Source organism: Symsagittifera roscoffensis, chromosome 6 (genome assembly GCF_963678635.1).
Source record: "Symsagittifera roscoffensis chromosome 6, txSymRosc1.1, whole genome shotgun sequence".
In the NCBI taxonomy this organism is placed as follows: Eukaryota; Metazoa; Xenacoelomorpha; order Acoela; family Convolutidae; genus Symsagittifera; species Symsagittifera roscoffensis.
This window is the reverse complement of record NC_087067.1, coordinates 48720375-48745569: the sequence shown is the minus strand read 5'-3', so window position 1 is coordinate 48745569 and position 25195 is coordinate 48720375. Positions and strand designations below refer to the sequence as shown.

General features: G+C 35.2%; 2 protein-coding genes across 2 annotated transcripts; both read right to left on the bottom strand.

Annotated features, from left to right (window-relative positions):
• Window positions 1–710: 710 nt before the first annotated feature.
• LOC134848286 (acylglycerol kinase, mitochondrial-like) lies at window positions 711–8682 on the bottom strand. Its single transcript, XM_063865679.1, has 4 exons — window positions 8418–8682; window positions 5159–5284; window positions 3105–3225; window positions 711–1637 (listed from the first exon to the last, which is right to left on the bottom strand). The coding sequence occupies exons 1-4, from the start codon at window positions 8631–8633 to the stop codon at window positions 730–732; spliced, it is 1371 nt and encodes a 456-aa protein (XP_063721749.1). The 5' UTR covers window positions 8634–8682; the 3' UTR covers window positions 711–729.
• Window positions 8683–11767: 3085 nt separating this feature from the next.
• Window positions 11768–13913, bottom strand: LOC134847959 (ATP synthase subunit C lysine N-methyltransferase-like). The gene is made up of 3 exons (XM_063865259.1): window positions 13786–13913; window positions 13285–13446; window positions 11768–12435 (listed from the first exon to the last, which is right to left on the bottom strand). The coding sequence occupies exons 1-3, from the start codon at window positions 13897–13899 to the stop codon at window positions 11851–11853; spliced, it is 861 nt and encodes a 286-aa protein (XP_063721329.1). The 5' UTR covers window positions 13900–13913; the 3' UTR covers window positions 11768–11850.
• Window positions 13914–25195: the final 11282 nt, after the last annotated feature.

Sequence of the window (25195 nt, the reverse complement as noted above, 5' to 3'; positions counted from 1 at the left end):
CTGAAGTTACCAAAATGAAAATGCCTAGTTACAACTAAAATTATCAGTAAATTGCTGTCTGTTTTCAAACGCAAATAGCTTATCTGACATAAAAATAATAGCTTAATAGAGGTATTTTTATGGTAAATTTGAATTTCCCCATCAAATCAAAGAATAATTACTGAGAGGAAGCAAAACAAACATTACCAACTATAATTTCCAATGCATCTGCGTAGCAATCAAGATAAAATTTGTCTAGTCTTGAAGACAAATCACTTTTCTGCGCAGAAGAAAAAGGGACCTTCAGATTTTATAATTTCCTCCTGAAAATAAAATCGATCACTTAAAAAGCAGCTAACATGTTTAGTTTCCCACTGAAAGTAGCTTTATTTCCCTTTGCGTCACTGACTATTGCTCATTACTGGGCAAAAAAATAGGGTCAAAACAAATGCATACAGGTCATGGAGTCAGCAGTGCAATTAAAAAAAAGCAGAGCAAATTTCTAAACCATAGCTTAATCAGCAAATTTACAAAGAAATCGCTGCCATTATAGCTCAAGGTAGTTTCAAATAAACTAGGTGGAACCCAGCCTTGAATAAAGAAAGAAACCGAATTATAAAAATAAATATGTTTTGACCATTTAATAGATCTACTTATTGGTCAATCTTCTTAAACTCGAAGATTTAAGATTTTTTTTTCTGATTAATATTCTCAATCAAAAATAACATATCTTGCAATTAACAATTCAATTTAAGACTTGAAAGCACGTATCGAGTCCTTGTAAAACTTAGCATAAAATGGAATTGCTTCAAAGTTTTCGTTGTCCAGTGAAAACCAGTTAGGGTATCTTTTACCCTCAGAAGGTTCGACCCATACTTCCTTGCAATTTATTCTAGTTATGTTCGCGGGTGATAATATAGTATACCCAGCAGTGGGGTCTCTGAACCGGAATAAAGATTGAGTGAAAAAATCGAGTCCTGAAGCCCCCGTTGAAACTGATATTTCAATGCAATCTTTACCCGGTTTGAACACAATCTGATCAACATCAATCAAAGTACGTGAACGAACAATTGAACACTTTTCATTCACAATTTTATCAAACTTCAGAACTTTATTCGCTTCCAAAGCAATATCTTTGTTTGTTGTACTCGCACCGAACAAGCCACGATTTTTCGAGCTCAATTTTCTCTTGGCATTTTCTATTTCATCTTTTTTGCACAATTTGCACCCTGAGCAAACATCTGTCCATTTGATATTCAGGCCAATTTTTCTATCTTTGTACGCAAATGTTGCCTTAGACGTCACAAAAAGCTTCTTCAGTGGTCCGAAATACCAAAACTTATCCAAACTTGATTGGTCCAGCACATCACGATAGGGTCCAAAAGACACCCCTACTGCACTGAACACATTTTTAAACTTCCTCGGGGATTCCCCATCAAGTAATTGGTCAGCTTTGGGCATTGGAATGACTCGCATTAGACTAACAGGTTGGGTGGAATTAGCAAGAAATGAGTCAGTGGCTGAGATGATGTTTTTGATAGTGTGCTTTGGAGTGTAAGTTCTGTGATTGATGACTTTGTAGAGTGAATTGTGTCTGTAGCCGACGGGAGCGATGAGAAGCGGTAGTCTTTGAATCTTTGCTTCACTAGACAGAATTCCTAAGCAATACAAGTCAATTGAAATCAAAATAATCATAACAAAACCTGATACAAGCCTTGAATGATCTATGAGAACACAGACCCATAAATCCTCCCCGGTGCTTAAGTAAATTATAAGCTAATAAACCGCAGCTTGCCAAAATGACAAAGTTAGTTCCTACCACAAAATTTATCGAGAAACTTGCAAAAAACCTTAGACTTATTTCCAAAGGTTTCTTGCGTAGCATCTAAATTGCGAGAAAAACTTCATGAGCCTCAGTTTCTTCCCACTCTGAGAATTCAGAACAATAAACTTGCTTTTTTCCCAATCAATTTCAGATAGCAGAAAAAAACGCCGTATAGACTTGCGTGTCAAACCGCACTTTTACAACTTTTGAGTAAGCTCTCAGTCTAAAAAAAACATTCAAATTGACCTGAACATTATTGCATTTGACGCACTTACAGCAAAGAATCACTCTAAACGAAATGGAATTTTTAATGGTTTCTGCGAATGTAAGGATATATGTAAGGCTATCAAGCCTGTCTTAGCATAGTCCGTTTCTATTATTTCCCCACATTCCAAACAGTTATTTTGTTAAGCGAAGCTCTTTTTAGCAACTCAAGGTAGTTTTTTTCTGCGTCTAGAGCTTTCACGTAGTTCCAACATTGCAAACGAAATTGATCAGGCTGCGATAGACTTGAAGGTAGAGGTCAGATGAGAGCTCGTCCTCACACACTATCATTCCCATGGCAGGGATCGATTACACAATCTGACGATCACAAATAGAACGCCATACCACTATGCCAAGTGCCTCTAAATTTTACAGAATAGTTGGCGAGGCAAATGAATTTTCCAAATAATTTTACATTAGTTCCACTATCGAACCCGTGCACAAAATTAACACAGAGGCGAAGTTGCACTTCGCATACGCAAGCAAGAATATGACCGATAACGAATACGACCGATATCGATAAGGAAAAGCTGAATGAGTAAAACTTTGAATCTACTTTGAAAAACTTTGAAAATTTCTTAAGTGAGGCACGCCAATTATGAGTCGACATAATTGCTAAGTGATGCAAATCAATTATGACGCATTAGCAAAACCAGTCAATTTTTAATAAAATTTACCAACAAACATGCCTCAATTTATAGAGCAGACGCATTTTAACTAGTATACGAAAAAGTTCATTAAAAATATCCCACCCTGCCCAGGTTCGAACCCTCTTATTTTGTTGCGGGAATTCTTCTCTACCTCTACGCTAGAGATCCATGATACCTTGAAATTATAGCGCTTTTGTAATATAATAGTCTCTGTTAATATCCTTAGCATTGGCTGTACTTAATAGCTGGTTATTGTTCTAAAAGAACACAAAAATTTGCGACTTAGGTTGGAAAAAAAATAGATTTGCTTTGCTTATGTAAATACCAATCCGATATCTAAAAAAAGTGTCAGTTTGAAAGTTCATAAAAAGTTTAGCCAATGCTACCTGTGATGATTTCATTGACAGTCCCGTCTCCCCCTGCAGCCACTATAGCCTGTGAGTCATCACACACACTCACCAACTCCTTCCCCTCCCCCTCTTCCTCCATCTTCACCACACGCACGTCCTAAACAACTTCCATGAATGCCCCAAACAGCCCGAACATCTAAGAGCTTTAAAACTAGCATGTAGCAGAGACTCGCAAGTGTTCCACGAAGAAATATATTACATCGGATTTTGGTGTGCCATAAAAATCCATAAACCAAGGAGGACCCCCGCACAGCATTCTTACCTTTGTCATCATTTTTAATTTTCTTTATCTATCTTTTATTATCTAGGCTACTCAATAAATCATAATTAGTATTTAGCAGAACTGTTTTGGATAAAAAACACGTTATGTCTGCACAATGATGCTCATAAAGAAAAACTCAGAAGCTGAATGCTGTTTTTGAAAAAACTGTCGAAAACTACACTTTCGCGAACAAGATATCCGTCAAAAAGATTTAAAGTTGTTCTGGTCAGTTTTATGATCCTAAAATAGCGAGGTTACTTCCCTCTTAAAAAATTGAGGAAACCTCGATTGATCTGTGCAATTGTTTATATGTCGACAGAATAAGTATTCAAGGAGTGTGGTTAACTTTTAACTTAGGTTAACAGGATCTCTTATAACAATATGATACTGATTGCTTCGTCCAGTTTCAATATAATGAGGAGGTTAATCACATTGGGAAGCAATGTTTATATCATTTCAAAAAATGATTGAAGCTATCAGCTAATTTAAAGTCACTGCTATATATCTGGTGAAAATCAGCTTGAAATTTATCGAGGGCAAGATGTTTAAATCCACAAAACTTCAACGCGTAGCTATTTGAGAAACAAGCCACAAAATATTTCGGTTTTTTTTGCTCGCTTCATTGCAGCTAAATCTTCACCGTAAAATTACTATATCTGTTTTTGACCCGTGTGGAACCAAATTTGTTTTCAGTAGTTACAGTATTTCTATTAAAGTTTCGGCTATTTCAAATCAAACATTTATCAAAATCAGACTCAAAATTTTCTAGACCGTACTTTTACAATCATAAAAAGTCATTACTTTGGTCGTCTTCTTAGGCATTCAAAAACATGAGAAAATTATCAAATGGTGATCGGAGTATTTAACAGGCTCTGGTTCAATAGCAGAACATAAATAGGGGTTTGTTGAGATCAGTAGGTCAGATCCAATATTGAACAAAATTCACTCACTCGATTTAGTCGCAAAAATCAATTTTCCAAGCTGTAATGAAACACCGCAAAATCGAATTTACCTGATGCAATTAACCACTCCCATTCAGTGCAAATTGGCTGCAAGGGACGACTTGATGCCGTATATTTTTCAATTGTTTTTAACAATACAAAAGGAGGAGCGATCCTCAGTCAGGCTAAAGTAATAAAATCTGGAACCTCATCCCAACATACGCCCCGTCTGATTTTCTAGTAGCTTTGCTCAAAAATCTTTTCATCCCAAACTGGATGACTTTTATGTAAAAAAACTTGGTAATCGCAAGTGCTTCAAATTTATCCAGTTGTTTAATTTAAACTCTTGAGATTTGCTGAGAAGATATCAGTTCAAACTATCACCAGAAGTCTTAAACTATTTTTTGATTGCACGACGTTGAGAGTTCGTGGATGAATTGTCATTTTAACAACTTACAATTAGGCTAACGCATACAAAGTCAATGTTGCCTACGGCTTAAAGACAGAGCCCGAAAATTCCAAGCTTAATAACCCACTATTTCCTCTATTCAGAAATTTTTGAACGCGTGGCTATTTGATGCAAGCTCAAATCTTATTTGAGCTAATACTTTTTTCATTTTCTTTCGAAATGAAATTTTGCTCAGTTTTAAACAATCATTGGAAGCTGCTTCAATTTCCAGGTACGGGTTTTCGCACCTCATTCCATCAAAGTTTCGAAGCATTCACTTCATTGCGGCAAAAAGCAGCGTAGACGCTCAAAAAACACCCAAAAACTAAACTTTTTGTTATGCCAATCTTGTTCCTTTATAAGTTTGTGGGTAACTAACCATTGCGGCCAGGTGTAACATGGGTAGGAGTGACCTCTCGATCTGTGCCAATGCCTTCTGATTGTTCGCAGACGGATTCACAAACACTGTCACCTTAGGCTGCTTCTCAAATGACGACCGCAGACGCTGAAGTTCAAATCCAACAAAAATTCAAATTCAAATCTACAATCCCCTGAAAAATTAACCTAGAGACGATATGAGTCTTTATACTCCCCCAGAAATGGGGTGAGATTGTTAAGAAGAAAGGGGGAGATTGTTAAGTAGAATAAAACAGTCGACAAATTGTCGACCAATCAGAATGCAGCAAAATTAGAATTCGCAAAAGAAATCTCTGTGCTACTTTACTGTATTTATTCACAAGGGGAGATTTTTCAGTAGATACCATAGGGTGGAGGAGATTGTTAAGTAGATCGTGAGCGGAAAATCACAAAGCGGAACTTTAAAACGAAATATGTGACTTGCATGAGAAAAAACGCATCGTACTCTTACAAGATCCGCTTTTATCATTAAGGTATATTTTGGATGAAAGTATGACTTTTATTACAAAACTGACAGTGCTTTAGATGGGACAGTACAACAGTGCCAAAAAAACGTAGTTCAACATTGCGGAAATTAATTTGAATAGTTTTTACTGATCCCAAATCACTGGTAAGAAAAAAATCAAAACGACGGAAGTTGAAAAGTCAACAATGGTCATTTTAATCGATGCCGCTAAGCAAACAAAATCTCCGCAAGAGCGGCGCCATAAAATTTTCTGAAAAAGCAACTAACTCTGCAAATCGTCAAAATTTCTTCTTGGTTTCGCTCCCTTCGAAAAAAACTTTTTCAAACAAATTGTCGAAAATTCGCAAACATAACTCAGAATTTTCAAAAATCCTCATTTTTCGATACTTGAACACATTTGCAGTTTCGGCACTGTTGAATGTCCGCTTTGGATTAAAGTATGGTTCGTCTAAAAATCAGTTTTTGATTCAATTGATCATTTGTGGTATTCATTTTAAGCTTCTTCTCAAAGTTGACTGAGGAAGGTATTAGTAATTGAACAACCCTATTGAAATTTGATTAAAGGTTGTTGAAAGGCGAGTGAAGAGGGTCATTGAATTAGTGGAGAATATTAAATCAGTATTTCAAGCTCACTTTTTTTCTTTTCAAATAGGAATGGTTTGAAGTAATTCCTAACATATTTCTGCCCTTTATCTTCTTTTTAAATGATGGGCAGGGGAAATCTGAAAAATAAAAATCACACTCGAACTTAGAAGTCGATCACGTCTTTCGTGACCTTAACTTTTTTGCTGTTCGATAGTAAAGTTTGCCTTCCTTTTAACAATAGAAATTCACTGAACTTAAAAAGAAATCACAAATCAAACTGCGAAATCTAAATTGAGAGTGAACAGATTTTAAATTTTTTCTTGAAAAAAAATCATCGCAATCTATATAAGAGTCTGAGCAGCATCGACTCTTCAGAACAGCAAAAAATTCCATATTTTGTATAAAGACTTAAAACAATGTGACGTCACGCTAGTCTCCTTTCAGCCTGACTGATAATCAATTATTCAAACTGAATCGTTGAATACATCCGTAATTATGAAATAATCAACCACTGTTAAATGCTCATTTACATTGATTGACAGCCAGAAGTCCATCAGAAACATATAATGATTTCAATTAAAAGACGCATTCTTTTCGCCTTGAGCTTCAAAAATGGAAATTTCATTTCCCCAATTGTGGGAAAGGGGGTTTAATCAGCTACCAGTTACATACTGCTTTAAAAAATGTTCAACACCAATGGCTCGGTTGAGAAGATAAAATTTTTCTACATGGTCTAATTAAAACTTGGGGGAAAAGCGATCAACTTTCAGGACTGACCTCCGAGTTGTAAGTAACGCTGAGAAGGGAAATATATGCTGCGTTTTTATTAAAACCATTTGCAAAACTGTATGCAAATTTTAAATATCCAGGAAACTTAGGAACAACGATGATTTAGAAAAGAATAGCTAAAATACTGTTTTAGATACTTGAAAAATGTTCTATTTTGTTCGATTTTTTGGAAATTTTTTCCCCCTGTTTGTCAATTAAATCATAAAACATTTACGCATACCCTGAATAAAACATCGCTTTCTACCATGGCGTTAAAAAGTCTCAAACACGAAATCATTTTTCTCGACACTGGGAAAAAAACTTGACATAATTTTTCTCAATCCGAATCACATTGAAAGGGCTTTTTTATGAATCAACCCCCGATGCCTTGACATTTTATTTTGAAGTACGTACCTGAGATTGTGCGGAAAAGATTACTTCGCAATAGAACTCGAAAATCGTTGAACCTAACCCCCACTTAAAATTATCGTTGGTAATTAACGCAAAAAAGAACATATTTAACCCGTAGCGAGATATTTAAGTGGTGAAGATTTCTACTTCTGAATCGAAAGGCCGATCGAATCGAAGGATTCGAATTGAGAGAATGCATTGCTCGAGAATCAGACAACAATTTCTACTCCAGAAAAACAATCGCAAATTGCACGCAGATACAAAAACGGGCATAGCAGCGGTTTTCCGTTAGAAGCTGAACAGCTGACAAGTTGGCCAGGGGCGGATCTAGGATTTTCTCGAGGGGGGGGGGCGGATTTTCAAAAAATTTTCCAAAATTTTGACGACCTTTTTTTTTTTTAGGTCGACCAAATTGATTTTTCGAGCTCTACCAAAGCACTGTTTTGCCCCTATTTTGGCTAAATTTTCTGCGCCGCAGGCAAATTTTTGAAAAAACAGTCAAAAAAGCCGTTTTTGGGCACTTTTTGAAAAATTTTGACAAAAAAATCGCTTTTTTTTTGGCGCGCGCTCCCCCTCAAAGTTAGTATATATTGGCGCCAAAGCCGCCTTTAGAAAAATTTTAAGGTCGGCCGGCCAAAAATGGATTTCTGAAAAAGTATCAAAGGGGAGACCCTTTGGGTCGGCAGGGGGTCGAATCCCTGAGGGGGGGGGGGGGGGGGCGTCCGCCCCCCCCCTAAATCCGCCCCTGAAGTTGGCCCTTTATCTAGTGAATAAGGTGGTATGTAAACCAGCCAAAGTATAAACCAACCTATAAAAAATACCAAAGTGTTACATAACAGTTTTGTAACAATTATGTAACAGTTACGAAAGTTATGCAATTTCATTCATATGATGTAATTTTTCGGCTGGCTTCTATACTCCGGGCATTTTTGGTTGTTTTATACATCGGTTGATGTATTTACTCTCAGTGAATAAATAGTATTAAATCCACCTGTTCGCCTAATTGCTTGGCCCGTTTGCATGCCTCTATCACGAGCAGTTCTTCTTGGTATCTGTTATAGGCCAGGTTGGATAGAAAGTACACAATAGGCGACGCAATGGCCGCCTTTTTCCAATGACGTCTGAAGAATCCAGGCAGTTTCGCTACGTAAGAACTAGAGACATCATGTTTCTCAATTATGTAGATACCGTCTCCCCTTTCAGTCATTTTGTCGCACTTAAAGGCTTCGCATTCACTTAACGGTCTTCATTTACCGTAATCTGAAACTCAGAAAATGCAGATAATGGAAATTAGACAACAGATAAACAGACCACCAGATAAAACTAATTTATAACTGCTTCCCGCTTATTCATTTAATGGGAATAAAAGTCTATTCTTTTTTAATGATAATAAGTAAATTTTGAGTAAATTAACCAACATAATCTTTGCAACTGAACAAGAAAGAAAACCAATTGCTGTGCAAGCAGCATAGAAAGTTTGGACCTCAGCTGCTATTGCAAAAATTGGATCTCTTTAACTAGATCTTTCAGGTCTGCGTCCCACCCGCCCTCCGTGACTTATCTTGCTTTCGAGAAAAGTTTTTTGTTTCACCTTTACCCCATCTCAGGTCGGTTACTCTTGAAAAAAGTCCTACTTGAAACGTTCGCATTCACTTTGCCCCCTACGGGCGCAATGGTGAAGCCAATTTTTTCTTCTCACTGAACTTCTTCTCCGAACAGTTCACATAAAACATTACTATGGTTTTATCTGAAATTTGCCGTGTCCAGCTGCGACTCCGACTTTTTTCACGTCACTGGTGTTCCAACAATAGGACCACATGAGATTCCCATTCAGATACTGTCACAATTTTGAAAAAACTGATTTGATTTTTTTTTGCCGTTTTTTGCAAAATAAACTAATTACTTCATTCGAATTTAAAAAAAAAAAACGAAAAACCCTTAAAGATAGCAAGACATTATTGTGACTGTCGTCTATATCTGTTCTCTTTGTTGGAGGTCAATGATGCTCCCTAAGTGGGACCACAAGGGTCCCAGGGAGCATCAGTAAATGCTTTGGATAGTATGCCATTTTTGATTAAGACAAAATCTTTGGCCAATTGTGTTTTTTTTCACAGTCCCTTATCCACTGCAAATGTAAAGACTAATTTTTGTTTGAAGTTTTAAAAAATAATAATAACCTTTTCATTTGTGATGACTCGTATCACTCATAAATCAATGGAAGACTCTGACTAACCTTCTCAAGCTTGAAAATACATAAAAAAAAGATTCTGGTTATTTCAGACTGCTTTTTTTGTTAAATTTCAGATAGATTTTGAAAACTCTTTCTTCAAATTGTATGTCTGCCGAAAAAGAACAAAAATTACAAACTGAAACCATTTTGGTTAAATTAAGGCTCTTCACCCACCAAACTCGAAATTGCGAAGCTGAAACGAACAATCGACAGCCCATTTTATAAGTTTTGTTTTATTTTTTTAAAACATGTGTCATATATTTTCAAAAGCAATTTATTAAAGTTTCATTTTTTACCAGAATAGTAAGTCCGAAAAAAAACCAGATTTTTGAATACTGTCAAAAAATAAGGTGGCAAGTAGTTTTACCAATGGAATCATAGTATATGATTAAGTTCAAAATAGTTTTCATTACCATTGACTAGACGCTTACTCAATTTGAGAAATGTCGTTAATAACTTTTTTGGAAACATAAAAAACGGATAATGGAAAAGTTTTCTTCAAACTTATAGAAAAGAATTGTATGAGAAAAACCATTACTAATATCACGTGTAAATTACGAGAGTAGATTCAGGCCACATGCAAAATTTCAGCAGAAACACTCAAGCAATTTTGAGAACGAAACAATTGTTCCAGAAATTGACAAAGTAGTATATACACCAATTTTACCATAAATCGTCAAAATAAAAAATCGCAAAAACTACAAATTTTATCCAATTTTGACTTTTAAATACGCTATACCGACTAAATTGACTATGGTAAGCTCGAATCAACCATCAAAAACCATTTTTAATCGTTTTGAATTTTTTAAGTTTTTTTTCCATCAAAAAGTTGAGTCAGAAATGGGAAAAATGTTTTTTTTTCAGAAAAACAAAAAAAGTTGTTCAAAATTAACTAAAAATCTAAGCCACATTTTTTGAACCTACTCAGAATGGTTCAGGTGACTGAAGCCGTAAAAAGTACCCAATTCGAGGAAATTCGAAAAAACTCTTTTTTCAGCACTTTGAAAAAGTGGAAAAATGGAAAAAATGGTCTTCAAACAAATAGGATGAAAAAGTGATCAGTAAAAGCATCGATGCCGTGTCAAATCAGGATCGCATGCCAATTTTTTAAACAATCCATCGGGTTTTTTTTAAGAACGAAACCATTTTTTGACAATTTTAGTAGTAGTATTTACACTAATTAGTACCATATATGGTCAAAATTCAAAAATACCAAAAACTACAATTTTTATCCAATTTTGACCTTCAAATACTCTATACCCACTAAATTGACTATCGGGAGCTCGAATCGATCATCAAAAACCACTTTTAATTACTTTCAAAATTTTTTTATTTTTCAAATCAAAATGTTGAGTCAGAAATAGGAAAAAACAATTTTTTTCAAAAAGTCAAAAAAAGTTGTCCCAATTGAATAAACTCACTAAGCCACACTCTATGAACCTGTTCAGAATGGTTATCATGACCAAAGCCGTAAAAAGTACCCAATTTGAGAAACTTCGAAAAATCACCTTTTAGTTAACTCAAAAAAGTGGAAAAATCGGGTAAAATGGGCTTCAAACCGATAGGATCGAAAAGTGACCTTTATAAGAAATGATTGCCGTGTCAAATTAGGGCCGCATGCAAAAAATTAGACAATTTTAACGGAAACTTTCTGAGAACTTGATAAATATGGTCATTTTGGTAAATGTATAATTTTAGAAATTTTTTGTCCGGAAGGGGCCCCTACCCCTTCCTAAATGCTTTTTGTGCTACACGCGACCATCTAGTTCCGCTTTTTTGCAAAAGGGGGAGATTAGTTTCTAGGTACAAAATCTACAGATGCTTGACCATTGAACTATTTCTTCATAGGGGTGGCAATTTTTTAATAGGCGCCCTAGGGTTGGGGGGGGGGGGGGGGGGGAGGGGGAGAATAGTTCCCAAAAACTAACAATAATTTACAATTTTCGCATATTTTCTATTCAATTTCTTCAAGTAGGCTTCATGAGCTTTTATTGAAAAATGCTTCTCAAGGCATAAGTTACATGAAGACGCACATGGCGACTGCCGGCTCTCGTGCTTAAATTTCTACTAATATATAGCTAATACTTCTCGAATTCTGATAATTAAGTCAATTAGTCATAAAAAAACTAGTTATTCAAATAGATTTATATCAGTGTTGCATTATCAATTTTTAGCATGTCCAACAGGGTGAAGTTCATCCAAGCTGCGATCTCCGATTTTTGCGCAATTCTGTTCGGTTTGAAATTTGTTCGTCTAGTTGAGAGCTTGTAATTGTATCACGTGACTGCTCTACTGATTCTGTCACGTTTTTCACGTGACCCGAGTCTAGTTCAGGTCTGTTTGAAGGGTGCAAAGGGTGGTCTGCAAACTCCACGAGATCCAAATACATTGCAGGTAAGGATTGATTAGGCTTAAATGGCTTATGATACACCCACACGCAATCAATTCCGTTTCCGTACGTGTAGTTTGGCGCCCATTTCAGAAATGGATACCGACACACTACAAACTTAGTTGCTTCTGTGCACTCTTTTGTCACCTTGGGTTCCAGGGCTTGCATCAGAGTCGGGGCTCCGAAGATGGTGACAGCATCATACTTTCCCAAATCTTCTTTGAAAAGATTCCTTCGTTTGAATGTTGTGTTTGACCTAAACCCACGCGTGTACTTTCGGAAGTTGGACCACATCCATAGTACACTATTCAATTCCACGCCTGTTGCCTTGTACCCGTCTTTAGCGCATGCAAAACACACTCTGCCATCGCCGCTTCCAAGGTCGAGCACCTAAAAATCATTGTCTTATGAAAAGTCCAAGGTCAAGCATCTGATAAGTTCTTCTTTACACTCCACATTTTATAGATACTCAAGAAAATTCTATTATTTATGTCACATTTTTTATTTAATATTCAGTTTAAAGTACACTTCAATTATGAAACTGCCTAACTGCTGTGATTATTTAACACTAGTTTTAGACAGAAGCTACCCATTAAATTTTATACCTAACTCTTCACACTCTAAAGAATTGCCCGAATATACAATCTTATATCCATGTATTATATTTGGATAACTTCGGAGCGAATGACATTTAGGAGATGCAAAATACTGACAGCCGCCAAATAATTAACATAATTCAGCACCCAAAACAGTCAAGTTCAAGAATTCGAAAAAAAATCCGGACGACTTATTATCATACAACTGGCTTAGCATACTCGCAATTTTCAAAAATGTGTCCATAATAACTTTGCAAACTAATACAGAAGCGGTTCGCTTAGCATACTTTCTTTCGCAGTGAGAAAATGTAAATTAGCGTCTGAATTAGACATTAAAATATTATCTTGCAGGATTTTAGATTACGTTTTACTTAACTACTTTTTGGCAATATACTTTTTTTAGCAAATAGACTTCATTTGGAACATTTTGAAAAACTAGCATTCACCATATCTAATACCTTTACCCGTTATCCTAATTGTTGCGACAAAATTATTACGAGTTTCAGAGATGAACACTATTGATGTTGATTGTACTCCGATATGCGTACTCCAATATCCAACACCAACATGAAACCAAAAAATTAGATTTGAGCCTCCAAATGATTATAATTTGATTCAATTTTCAAGATAGATTGCCTCTAACTTTTCCATTTGGACGCGCGTGTGTCTTGAGACACTGCAGAATATTGTTGATCTGTACAGGTGTAGCTGGAACATAGGGCACACACACTTTCCTCACAGCTGGAATACAGAAGGGAATCGTGGCCACAGTTAAGCCCAGCGCAGCTCCTCCCACTACCATCACCTGTTCACACAGACATGCAAAGTAAATTTAAACTCAAGGTGGCTTTTTCTGATGTCTTCTAAAATTTCTTAGGTGGTTTTAACAAGACGAAGAAAAAACCTTTCACACAAAAACCGGTTCACAGAGTTTATCTGAACCAATTTTGTTGTCAAATTTCTTGAAATCTGAAAGCTAAGCGTTTACAAAAAATACAAAATTGATACTCCAATTGTTCCGTAACAAGTAACTATAGTGTTTGACATGTTTTCAAGTCGTTTGTTGCAAAACTACGAAACATTTTGCAATCAGGTGGATTCTTTTCGAGGTCAAAATTTTGAATAGTGGAATTAAAAACGTTACCAGTTTAATGCCCGTCTTGCGCAGTTTCTCGTTCTGAGCTACTTTGGCAGCCGAGTCTGGTTTGCTCAGAGCTGCGAGAAAATCTTTCTCATTTTTAATTACAGGCTCGCTCATTACACCTGAAACATTTCTATAGTCACATTTGCTTCAGGACCTCCTTAAGCAGATAAATCAACCTTCACATAATCAAAACAACAATAATAAATAAACGTCTTCTAGTTGTTCCGACGACCACATCCTCTCTCCGTTGACCAACGAGTAAGCTTTCTTACAAGATCCCTCTTATCAGCAATTTGATTCCACGAAAAAAGTTTTAATAGTTTTAGTATCGAGATTGGTTCCATGACAATCTACTCGATGCCAATTTACCCTATGCCATTCTACCCTATACTAATCTACCCTATATTCCAATCTAGCCTATGCCAAATTACCCTATGCCAATATACCAATATACCCTATGTTCTATAAATAATTCAACTGGTCAGAGATAACTGAGCTTCCTATCTCGGTTTAAGGTCGCTGGTGGGCGCGCTACGCACGCGTCGCGGCGATAACCGGCTCTAATTTTTGTATAGAGTCCTACCCTCTGTAGGCAAGCGCGCAACACGTTGGCGCGACTACGGCGATCACTTTTTTGGCGTATCATTCCTGTTATCATTCCGTCTTAATTTAGGCGTACTGTAAATTGGCGTAGATGGGCATAGAGTAAATTGGAACATAGGGTAGAATGGCATAGGGTAAAATGGAATAGGGTAAATTGGAATAGGGTAAGTTGTCCTGTTACCTCGAGATTCACTGCTTGAATACTTTTGATACTCAGACTAACTTACTGCTCGAATGATTAGTAAAAGGCGTGGCAATTTGTTCACCTGTGCAATTATCTGACTCAGGAGCGGATGCAGTATGTTCTCGAGGGGGCCGATTTTCAAAAATTTTTGATCAACCCTTTTTTTCAGGTCGACCAAAGATTTTCCGAGCTCTGCCACATGACTATCAGGACCCTATTTTGACCAATTTTTCTCATTTTATACTGGTTTGTCTATTCTGTTAATCATGTTCCAGCTAATCAAGGGCGTATTTAGGATTTTTTCGAGGGGAGGGAGGCGGATTTTCGAAAACTTTGTCGACCTTTTATTTTATTAGGTCGACCAAATTGAGTTTCCGAGGCTCTCCCAAAGCCATAACAAAAACCCTATTTTGGCCAACTATTTTTTGCGCCGCAGGCAAAATTTTGAAAAAAAAACAGGCCAAAAAGCCTCTTCCCTCTCAAATTTATCAAATATAGGCGCCTTTAGAAAAATGTTGGGCTCCGTCAGCAAAAGTGGATATCTCAAAACAGTACAAAGGGGGACCATTTGTTTCGGCATGGGGTCGAATCACTGAGAACATAAGGTCGAGCCCCTGCAGATAATTTTAGTTCATTTTTGAAACCAAATTTTTTTTCTTGCAAGGCAAAATATTTTCGTTTTTTTTGATAACTTAAAGTTTTTTACAGTTCTAAGTTGGTCGGAAAATTCTTTGTATTAATTGCATAGCTATCAGTTACCCTTATTATCTACAGCGAGCAGCCTTAGCTCCTGAGACCTAGAGTTCATTTACAGGAGGTCAACATCCTCTTTTAATTTAGGCTTATTTACTTTAACTTCTGCCAGCTAAAAATAGAAATAAGAACGCTTTTGACATTATCACCAATAGTTCAAAAGTTATTTAGTTCAAACTGTTGCATAAATTAGTGCCAATCGAATGTCAAATCCAACTAAATTACGACTATGACGAGACACCAGGAAAAAAAGACTCCCTTTATTCCCAGTGGCGTTATTTTAAAGTGGAATTTCATTAAATGCTTCTATTTCGGAGTCAGCGGTCGTTAATTTAATTGAATCTGCAATTGACAGTTGTTTAGTTTGCTTTTTTTTGTTGCTTCTGCAAAAATTATTTCATAAAGGTATGCAAAAGCAAAGAAACAACAGATTTTATCGCTGCCAGGCAATCTTTAATTTAAGTAGTATGTAAGAGAAAACAAAAGGCAAGTTTGAAATCACTACGTATGTTTACGAGAAAATCTGAAATATAACGAGCACCATGGCTGGGTTCATCCAACCGAAACCAATAACAAAAAATACAACTAGACACTAAACCAAGATCCCTATATCTAACAAACCAAAGGCAAGACAAAAATTTTGAAAAAAGGTGTAACAGATCCATTGAACGACCTTCCGCGTCACCAGAAGCGGCCATTGAAACAGCTTAACTGACTGTCAAGAGCACTGGACGCTGTTTGCATTAGCAGAGAACATAACAAGCATCCGGGTTCAATGCCCATGGACTTTTATAGCGCAATCCTTTAAACAGTCTTTAATGACTAACAAAAAACAAGAAATGAACGAGGATAGCCAGTAAATGTGCAAGTAGCACAGAATGGTCCGGCCTTAGTCTTTAAAAAACACACACACAAAAAAAAACTTTTTTTTCAAATTAATGTCGTTTTTTCCAATAAAACACGAATACAAAGTTCCTCCCCATTTATCTAATAGCAGGAACAAAATAATCTCTAAGTTGCTTCCGTTACCAAAATCAAGCAAAGACGATTAATTATTAGACTCCTGTCGTTCCGCGTCTTATCAATAACCCGCGATAGAAAATTCACTAAAATCCACCCAATACCTCAAAAGCTGCACTTCAAACAGATCTCAACCCGAATCGATTATTCTGAGCCCCGCGGTAAAACTTTTCGAAACTGTAGCCCATCCCAATACCTCGCAAACCCTGCATATCAGCATTGCTTCCGTCCCAATAATCGACAGCTATGACTTAATCATCTATCCAGTTTCACATGAAGTGCAAAAACATTTCACCCGGAATAATTGTGCTTGTCATCACTCTGCATTTGTCTTGAGCTTCCGACATGGTTTGCAATCGCACACGGATGGAATTTCTTCATGTGACCAAGATACTTCAAAACTCAAATAGATGATTACGAAAGTATCTGAAGGGCCCGCCCGCCAGCCAAAACGCAAACCAGAGATGCTTCGTCTACATCAAAGAGCGTACATACAGTCACGGGATGGACATATAAATAAGTATACTGCAAACACTTGTTAAAGGACAATTTGGAATTGCTTTCAAATCGCTGACTTAAAATTGCTTTCAAAATCGCAGTGTTCTGAAATTACGAAAAAACTCACCAGAACCACCCAAACATTTATTAGCCACAATAGAAAAAATTCGAAGACAAACAGTAGACCATGGTTCAAACTATCAAAATGAATAATAATGTAATAAATAATAATGGTATATAATTAAAAACTTATAAAAACATGTATGTAACCATATTTCATTTGAGGGCCAAACTAGTTAATTTCTGCTTGGTACAAATCTAAGATAACAGGAAAATGACCAGAGAAACTGCAGAAACTGCAACTGACGCCAGAGATAATGTGACCATCATAAAATTACAGGACAGACGACGCATTTACTTGCGTTTAGATAATGCAAAAATGATAACTAATTAATTCCTTGACTTATAGCGACTCTTTCAGCTCTGCCACAATTGAAAAGGTAATTTCTATAGCTAAATTGTAGTTAAATTCTATAGTGACGCTACTTCATGGCGCAGAATTTTGAACTGATGCCAATGGTACTACTGCTGTTGTCTATTGATCAACTTCTTGACCGATAAAATGTGTCCTGGCGCCTTCTGCAAAAGAACTAATTGATCCGACAGGGGCAAATGTGCAGCTGACATATACATGCAGAGAGAAAACAAAAAATTATATTTGCTTTTTTATAGATGGGAAACTAAACTTCAAAGATCATATTTAGTTTGTTTCATCGAAGATAGCTATTGTTGTGGACTCATGCACCGTATCAAATAAATTCTCCGTCGAATGCACCTCTTCAATTTCTACAAATTTTTTTTATTAAACCAGTAACTCAATATGGCGTGCTTGTGTATGGATGCACATCTTTTACCAGTTTGACCCCAATTCTGAAATTAGATTGGAGATTATGCCGCAATATTTTCAATAAATGATATCGCGAAAGTGTTAAGGATGAGATGGTACAAAATCGTATTGCGTATGAAAATTTTAAAGAGGTTGTCAAACAGCTGCTTGGGACCAGAAATCTAAACCTAATTTAATTTCAAAAAAAAGGGGAAACTCGAAGCTCGTCATTAAAAGTTTTGCCGATGTTTACCAGTAGTATAAGACTAATGAACGCAAGTAAACATAAAAAAAACACTTGACTTTCTTAAATAAATCTCACATTCGACTTTCAAAGAAAAATATATATGCCCTTAAAACTCTTTGTATTTCAAGAACAATTTATGATGGGTGCTTTTTCGTTAAAATAACATCAGTAAAAATAACTGGATCAAAAAGTAAATTTTCAATTGCGCCTGGATATCCGAACATAGTGAAAAAACTTAAAGATAAATGAATGAAATTCAAATTATGGGTATAATTATTTCTGTAGAAAATAATTGATGTTTAGTCAAGTTATTGCGAATTAACGCAACAAGTTAGACAACAGAGACAAAAATGCTATTTGCATAAGAAGCCAGAAAAATTACAAATTATGTTCAGCAGAAACAAAGTCTTCGTGTGCTTTTACAACTCACATAAAAATTGGACCAATAAGATTTGAACAAACAAATGAAACTAAATATTTTAGCTGAAAATTCCCCCCATTCGCATACCATGTACCATTAAGATTCAAATACATTTCTTCATTTCAATTTTGAAATTTCGGTCTCAGTCGAATTTATTCGCCACTTACACGTAAAAGTACATTCCCAGTTTGACCAACCTTTATAAGAAACCCCATCCTAGAACTTATTATCAGATTTGCAGGAAATTTCCTTCATTTTGCTGGAAGTTTTACAGGCACTTTCTAACGAGTTTCAAAATAATTTTTAGTAAGCTTTTTTTGAGGTCAGGAAATTATGAAAAAACTTCAATTAGTGTAAGATTTCAAATACAAGTTGTGACATAGCAAAATTGTTAAACAAAAAAGCAATGACAAAAATGAATCTTGAATTTGTTTATAAGATAATTATGGATAAAAATCGTTTCAGGGAACGTTTCATTTTTTTAAATTTCGTTCATGTGAAACTTTCAGATTGTGGTTATAAAATTTTTATCGCAGACTCCAAAAACGAATTTATTTTAATAACTCTCTTAGTTACTCAAATTTAGCGGTTGAAAATCATTTTGGGGTCATTCAAACAACAATTTGATCAATGCCATATAGCTTTGGAGCTGTTGAATGTGGGTTTAGATAAGTTTGATAAATTTCTCAATTAGTTAGGGCGCAATGCACATGAAAAGGCTAGTTAATGTGACGAATGGTTCACTTTTGCCAATGAAATTTCCTCTATTGTACTTTCCGACAGCGCAGAATTTAATTCTGGACAAAAAAAACTTAAAAAAAAAATTAAAAACATTTTGAATTTTGTAGGAAAAATTGTTTTATAAGAACCGTTCTGAGACAAGAAATTACGGTCAACTCGGCCAAAGGATGGGTATATTGCGCTTTAATTGTCCCAAATTGGCAAATCTCAAATCAAACAAGGATAGCCGGTTGCTGTACAAGTAGCACAGAATGTTCAGACCGCCTAAAAATACATATATGTTTTTAAAATTAGCGTAGTTTCTGTGTGGTGTGATAAAAAAAATCTGAACAAAAAAAGTGGAAATTAGGTATATGCAACAGTCATAGTCAAATCGGCCAATTGAAAAAAAATTTTGTTGAAAAATGGCTAGAAAACCAATCAATCAAAAAAAAAAATCCCCAATTTTTGCAGAAATTTTCCGATTCCAAAAATGGCGCTAAATTCTCCAAAAACTAACTTTACTACAGCAAAATTAAATTTTCATAATATTTAAGCTTAATGAGGCTATTGTAAGCCTGCAGGCTCATTTAAAAAGTTCGAAATTAGACCAAATATCAACAACTTCAAACCGGTTTTTCTCGACACAGAGCAAAGTTTTTGGGAAAATTTTAAATGTCTTTCGAAGGAAATTTGAAATATGAAGAAAAAGAGACCAGACAAATACCTTCCAGGTTTAATTAAAAGCGCTTAAGCATAGCCAAAGAATCACAGGCAATATTCTTTGAAAACCATCTCGCTTCACAGTTGGGTAATGAGTAACTGAGGTACGGGTACAATTTATGTTAAGCAAATTTCTGCTCAAATTCGGATAACTACATAAGAATCTCAGTGATAGTTGCAAAACTCATTTATAGATACATGCAAGAAAAATTATACAGAAAATATAGGTAGGTGAAAACTCAGAGAACTCTTATTTCAGCTCAATAACTGAAGGACGAATTGATGAAATAACAAAAAGTGAAGCGAATCGCAAATACGACGACAAAAATCGAACAACTAGCATGGCTGCACTTTGCAAATACATGCAGAAAAAAAAGAGTAGGAAAGAGCTACAGCTGGGATCGAACCCACAATCTGCTGCGACATAGACAAACACTTAGAAAATCTACTGGCCTACTGATTACAAAACTGATAGCTGTGTAGCCGATTAATTCCCTGTACCTAAGCTTTAAATTAAACTAGCAATTAACGCACCTTCGGTGCTTCGAAATTTTTCGACAATTCATGAAAAACCGCATATATTGGAAACAACATCTGCAAGCTTTTAGTGTACTCTGACTGCACCCAATTACAGGGTTGGTTATTTCGAACTTTTAATTTTTTTAAATTCCCATTTTAAAAGCGTCATCTCGAAAACTTAATGGGCCTCTGGAGAAATTTGGAAGCCAGATTTGCAACCACTGAGAGTCCCTGAGAGCACCCTACTATAGGGTAAGGAATCCAAAATTTTGTGAATTTTTTTAAACCTAAGATTCCCGAAAAAAAAATTGAAAAAAAAAAAAACGTCTTATCTCGGAAACTAAAAGGATTTGAGCATTCATATTAAGAGGCAAGAATTGAGACGCCTGGGTGTACGCTGACAATAAGGTTGTATCTTCATCAAGTTAGTAGTTTCAAATTTTCTAATTAGTAGAATTTCTTTGTAGATAAGTTCTTTGAGAAATTTTGAAAAAATCGAAAAACGTCACATCTCGGAAACTAAAAGCATTTGAGCAGTCGCGATTAGCAGTCGCACGTGGCAAGATTTGCAACTCTTTAGAGTACCCTGACAACACTGAACTATAGAGTTGGGAACTTCAAACTTTGAAAAATAATTATTTTCAACTTTCTGAAAATTTTGAAAAAATCCCAAAAAACGTCACATCTCGAAAACTACAAAAAATTGAGCAGTGATATTTGGAGGCAAGATTTGCAATCCTTGAGAGTACTTTGACAGGACCTAACTACAGGGTTGGGAATTTCAGATTTTTAAAGAATAGAAATAATTTACGTTTTCTGAAAATTTTTGAAAAAAATCACAAAAAACATATCTCAAAAACTACAAAGAATTGAGCAGTCATATTTGGAGGCAAGATTCGCAATCCTTGAGAGTACTCTGACAGGACCTAACTACAGGGTTGGGAATTTCAGATTTTTAAAGAATAGAAATAATTTAAGTTTTCTGAAAATTTTTGAAAAAAATCACAAAAAACATATCTCGAAAACTACAAAGAATTGAGCAGTCATACTTGAAGGCCAGATTCGAAATCTTTGACAGTACTCCGACAGGACCTAACTACAGGTTTGGGAATTTCAGATTTTTAAAAACTAATAATAATCTTAAGTTTTCTGAAAAACTTTGAAAAACTCACAAAAAACGTCATATCTCGAAAACTACAAAGAATTGAGCAGTCATATTTGGAGGCAAGATCCGCAATCCTTGAGAGTACTCTGACAGGACCTAACTACAGGGTTGCGAAATTCAGATTTTTAAAGAAAAAAAATTCAAGTTTTCTGAAAAATTTTGAAAAAATCGCAAAAAACGTCATATCTCAAAAACTACAAAGAATTGAGCAGTCATACTTGGAGGCGAGATTCGCAATCTTTGAGAGTACTCCGACAGAGCTAACTACAGGGCTGGGAATTTCAGATTTTTAAAAACTAATAATAATATAATTTTCTGAAAAATTTTGAAAAAATCACAAAAATGTCATATCTCGAAAACTACAAAGAATTGAGCAGTCATATTTGGAGGCAAGATCCGCAATCCTTGAGAGTACTCTGACAGGACCTAACTACAGGGTTGCGAATTTCAGATTTTTAAAGAAAAAAAAAATCAAGTTTTCTGAAAAATTTTGAAAAAATAGCAAAAAACGTCATATCTCAAAAACTACAAAGAATTGAGCAGTCATACTTGGAGGCGAGATTCGCAATCTTTGAGAGTACTCCGACAGAGCTAACTACAGGGCTGGGAATTTCAGATTTTTAAAAACTAATAAAAATATAATTTTCTGAAAAATTTTGAAAAAATCACAAAAATGTCATATCTCGAAAACTACAAAGAATTGAGCAGTCATATTTGGAGGCAAGATCCTCAATCTTTGAGATTACTCTGACAGGACCCAGCTACAGGGTTGGGAATTTCAGATTTTGCGAAAAAAAAATTAATATAAGTTTTCTGAAAATGTTTTGAAAAAATCACAAAAAACGTCATATCTCGAAAACTACAAGGATTTGAACAGTCATATTTGGAGGCAAGATTTGTAACTCCTTAGAGTACTCCGATAGCACCCAACTACAGGGTTGGGAACTTCAAGTTTTGTAAATCTTTTTGTTTTTTCGAAATTTCTGAAAATTTTTGAAAAAATCTTAAAAATCGTCTTATCTCGTTAACTAAAATGATTCGGACATTCAAAATTGGAGGCCAAATTTGCAACCCCTAATTCGATATTGGGCTGCTTAATCTAAACTCGGTAAAATAACCACTAAAATCAAATTGGAAAATCGAAAAAATTCTTAACCATTGCAATATACGATATAGCTTAAACATGCAAAAATAATACGTTGAAAAAGCTTAAACATGGCGAGATAGTGAAGCCCGCATTTAAATATATAATAGATTACACATATTGCCTCTTGAGAGAAAAAGTAAAAATTCAACTACTCTTACATAGTATTAACTTTTGTTTGGCATATGATATAAGAATTAAGAATCTGTGTTGGAGCACCGTGACTGATTTTCAACTGTGCAATAACAAACGGTGTGTTGACCAAAAAACGATGAAAAAAACACGGACAGGTTGCAGGGGAAAAAGATGGCCAGAGTAAGATGTTTCCCCTATTTTGCCCCTTTTAAGAGAACTCAGGCAAAATTTGAAAGATCATATAGCCCATAGCACTCTTCGTATTCATATGTACTTTCACGGTCGTGCAATTATAATGCTGGGGGTTCACGGTCTCGGACAAACACACTGACACACGCACAAACTTCGTTCTTTTTCAGTTGTATAGATTAACATATAAGTGCAATTAATTCTTGCTTTTAAATGGCATAACTAGAATCTCAAGTTTTAAAACATAGCCAATCGAAGATCGGAAAAGCTAAATGAACGCAAGTTAACATGAAAAAACACTGACTTTGTTGAATAAACTCAACTTTCGAAATTCATAGAAAAAAATAGATGCCCTTAAAGCTATTTGAATTTCTAGAACGATTTATAATTGGCATTTAATTTGATAACATTAAGCCAACTTGAGAAAACTGTAACAACATTAAAGTTTTTATTCCGCTGGAAATTTAAAAAAATAAATTCCACTTTCGAAACTAGAAATCGTCCAAGATTTTTCCGCCATTTCCACGTTCGTATTTAGAGAGTGCTATTTATATGACTTTCAGCAGATAAATTTCAATTGAACTCAAAAAAGCATATATACCTAAGTGCATTCATAAATTCATTAATATTAAGGAATGCACATCTAGGATTATTAGATACTTTAAGACATTTTCCTGAAAAAAAATCAGCAAGACCTATATAAGAATCTTCCCGACGTTCATTACTCTTAGACAAGGACATACAATGCTTTAAACAAAAGCGTTGTTTATGAAAATGTAGATAAGAACAAGGAAAACAAACACACTGACACGCGCGCAAACTTCTTTCTTTTTCAATTGTACTAGCAAGCCTTTCCTCCAGTAATCAATCAGCTCGCAAAAAATAGTTTTTTAAGCTTAATGTTTTCTAAGCAAGCTATTCAAGCTGTGAAACTTCAAAAATTTTCAAGTTATTTTGTGGACCGAGTCGGTACGCGAAAAGTTTCCGTTTTTCTAAGCAAGCTTCATAGCTATAAAACTTTGAATGATAAAGCTATGAAACGAAATAATTATATTTAATTCATGGATCGAAACGGTTTTCGAAAAAAAAATTTCTCTGCATGGAGGTTGCTGTTTTCAGTTTATTCGTTTCGAAAAAATTTTGGACAAAATAGGCAAGTACTGTCTAGCCTTGAAGTTGGATCGAGTTCATTTTTCTCTGATGGTTGCTTTGAATGATTCTTAAACGTTGTGCTCGATAGAAAAGTTGAAACGTTGCGACCATAGCGCATTAAGACTTTCATTTAATATATAAGATAGATTAACATTTAAGTGCAATTAATCCTTGCTATTAATTGGCATAACTAGCATCTCAAGTATTTTTAATAAAAAGGACTTACAACACTTTTAACAAAAGCTTTGATTAAGTAATTGCAGATAAGAACAAGGATATCCGGTTGCTGTGCAAGTAGCAGAGAATGCTTCAACCATAGTCTGAAAAAACACAAACTTTTCAAATTATTGTCGTTTTTTCGGCGTTATGTGATAAAAGGAGCTGAACAAAAAAACTGGGGATTAAGTATATTCGACAGCCATACTAAAATAAGCAAATTGAAATTTAATATTTGTAGGAACTAGAAAAACGAAAAAAAAAATTATAAAGCTTTTTGCATTTTTGAATTTGAAAGTTTTGATTCCAAAAAGGCGCTTAAATACTCAGATTAAACTAATGTTACCCAGGTGTAAAATTTAATTTATTTTAATCTAACCGGTTTCTCTCGAAACTGGTAAACATTTTTACAAATAATTTTATGTCGTTCGAATCACGATTAAGGGCTTTAATATGATATATCACTCAACCCAGTCCGATCATTATTTGTGGTACTTAATTTTGTGTGGAAAACTTAAACAGACCCGAATGCAAAGTTCCTCCCCATTTTCACCGGTCGGAACAACAGATAATCCGAACCTATTTTTCTGACAATTTCTGAAAATAAGATGTTCGATAAAGGAGTTTGCCTTCTTTTAACAAAGGAAATGAGTTGAACATAGAAAAATCCAGAAGTTCAAACGCGAAAAATAAAAACCATAAGAAAATAAGCCAAAACATTAGAAAATCACTTGAGAAATTTACCCTCGCGCTAGTGAATTGATTTATCGCATTTTAAGAAACTAAGCAAACAGCAAAGATAAAGATCAAAAGGTATAATTAAAGACAGTTCAAA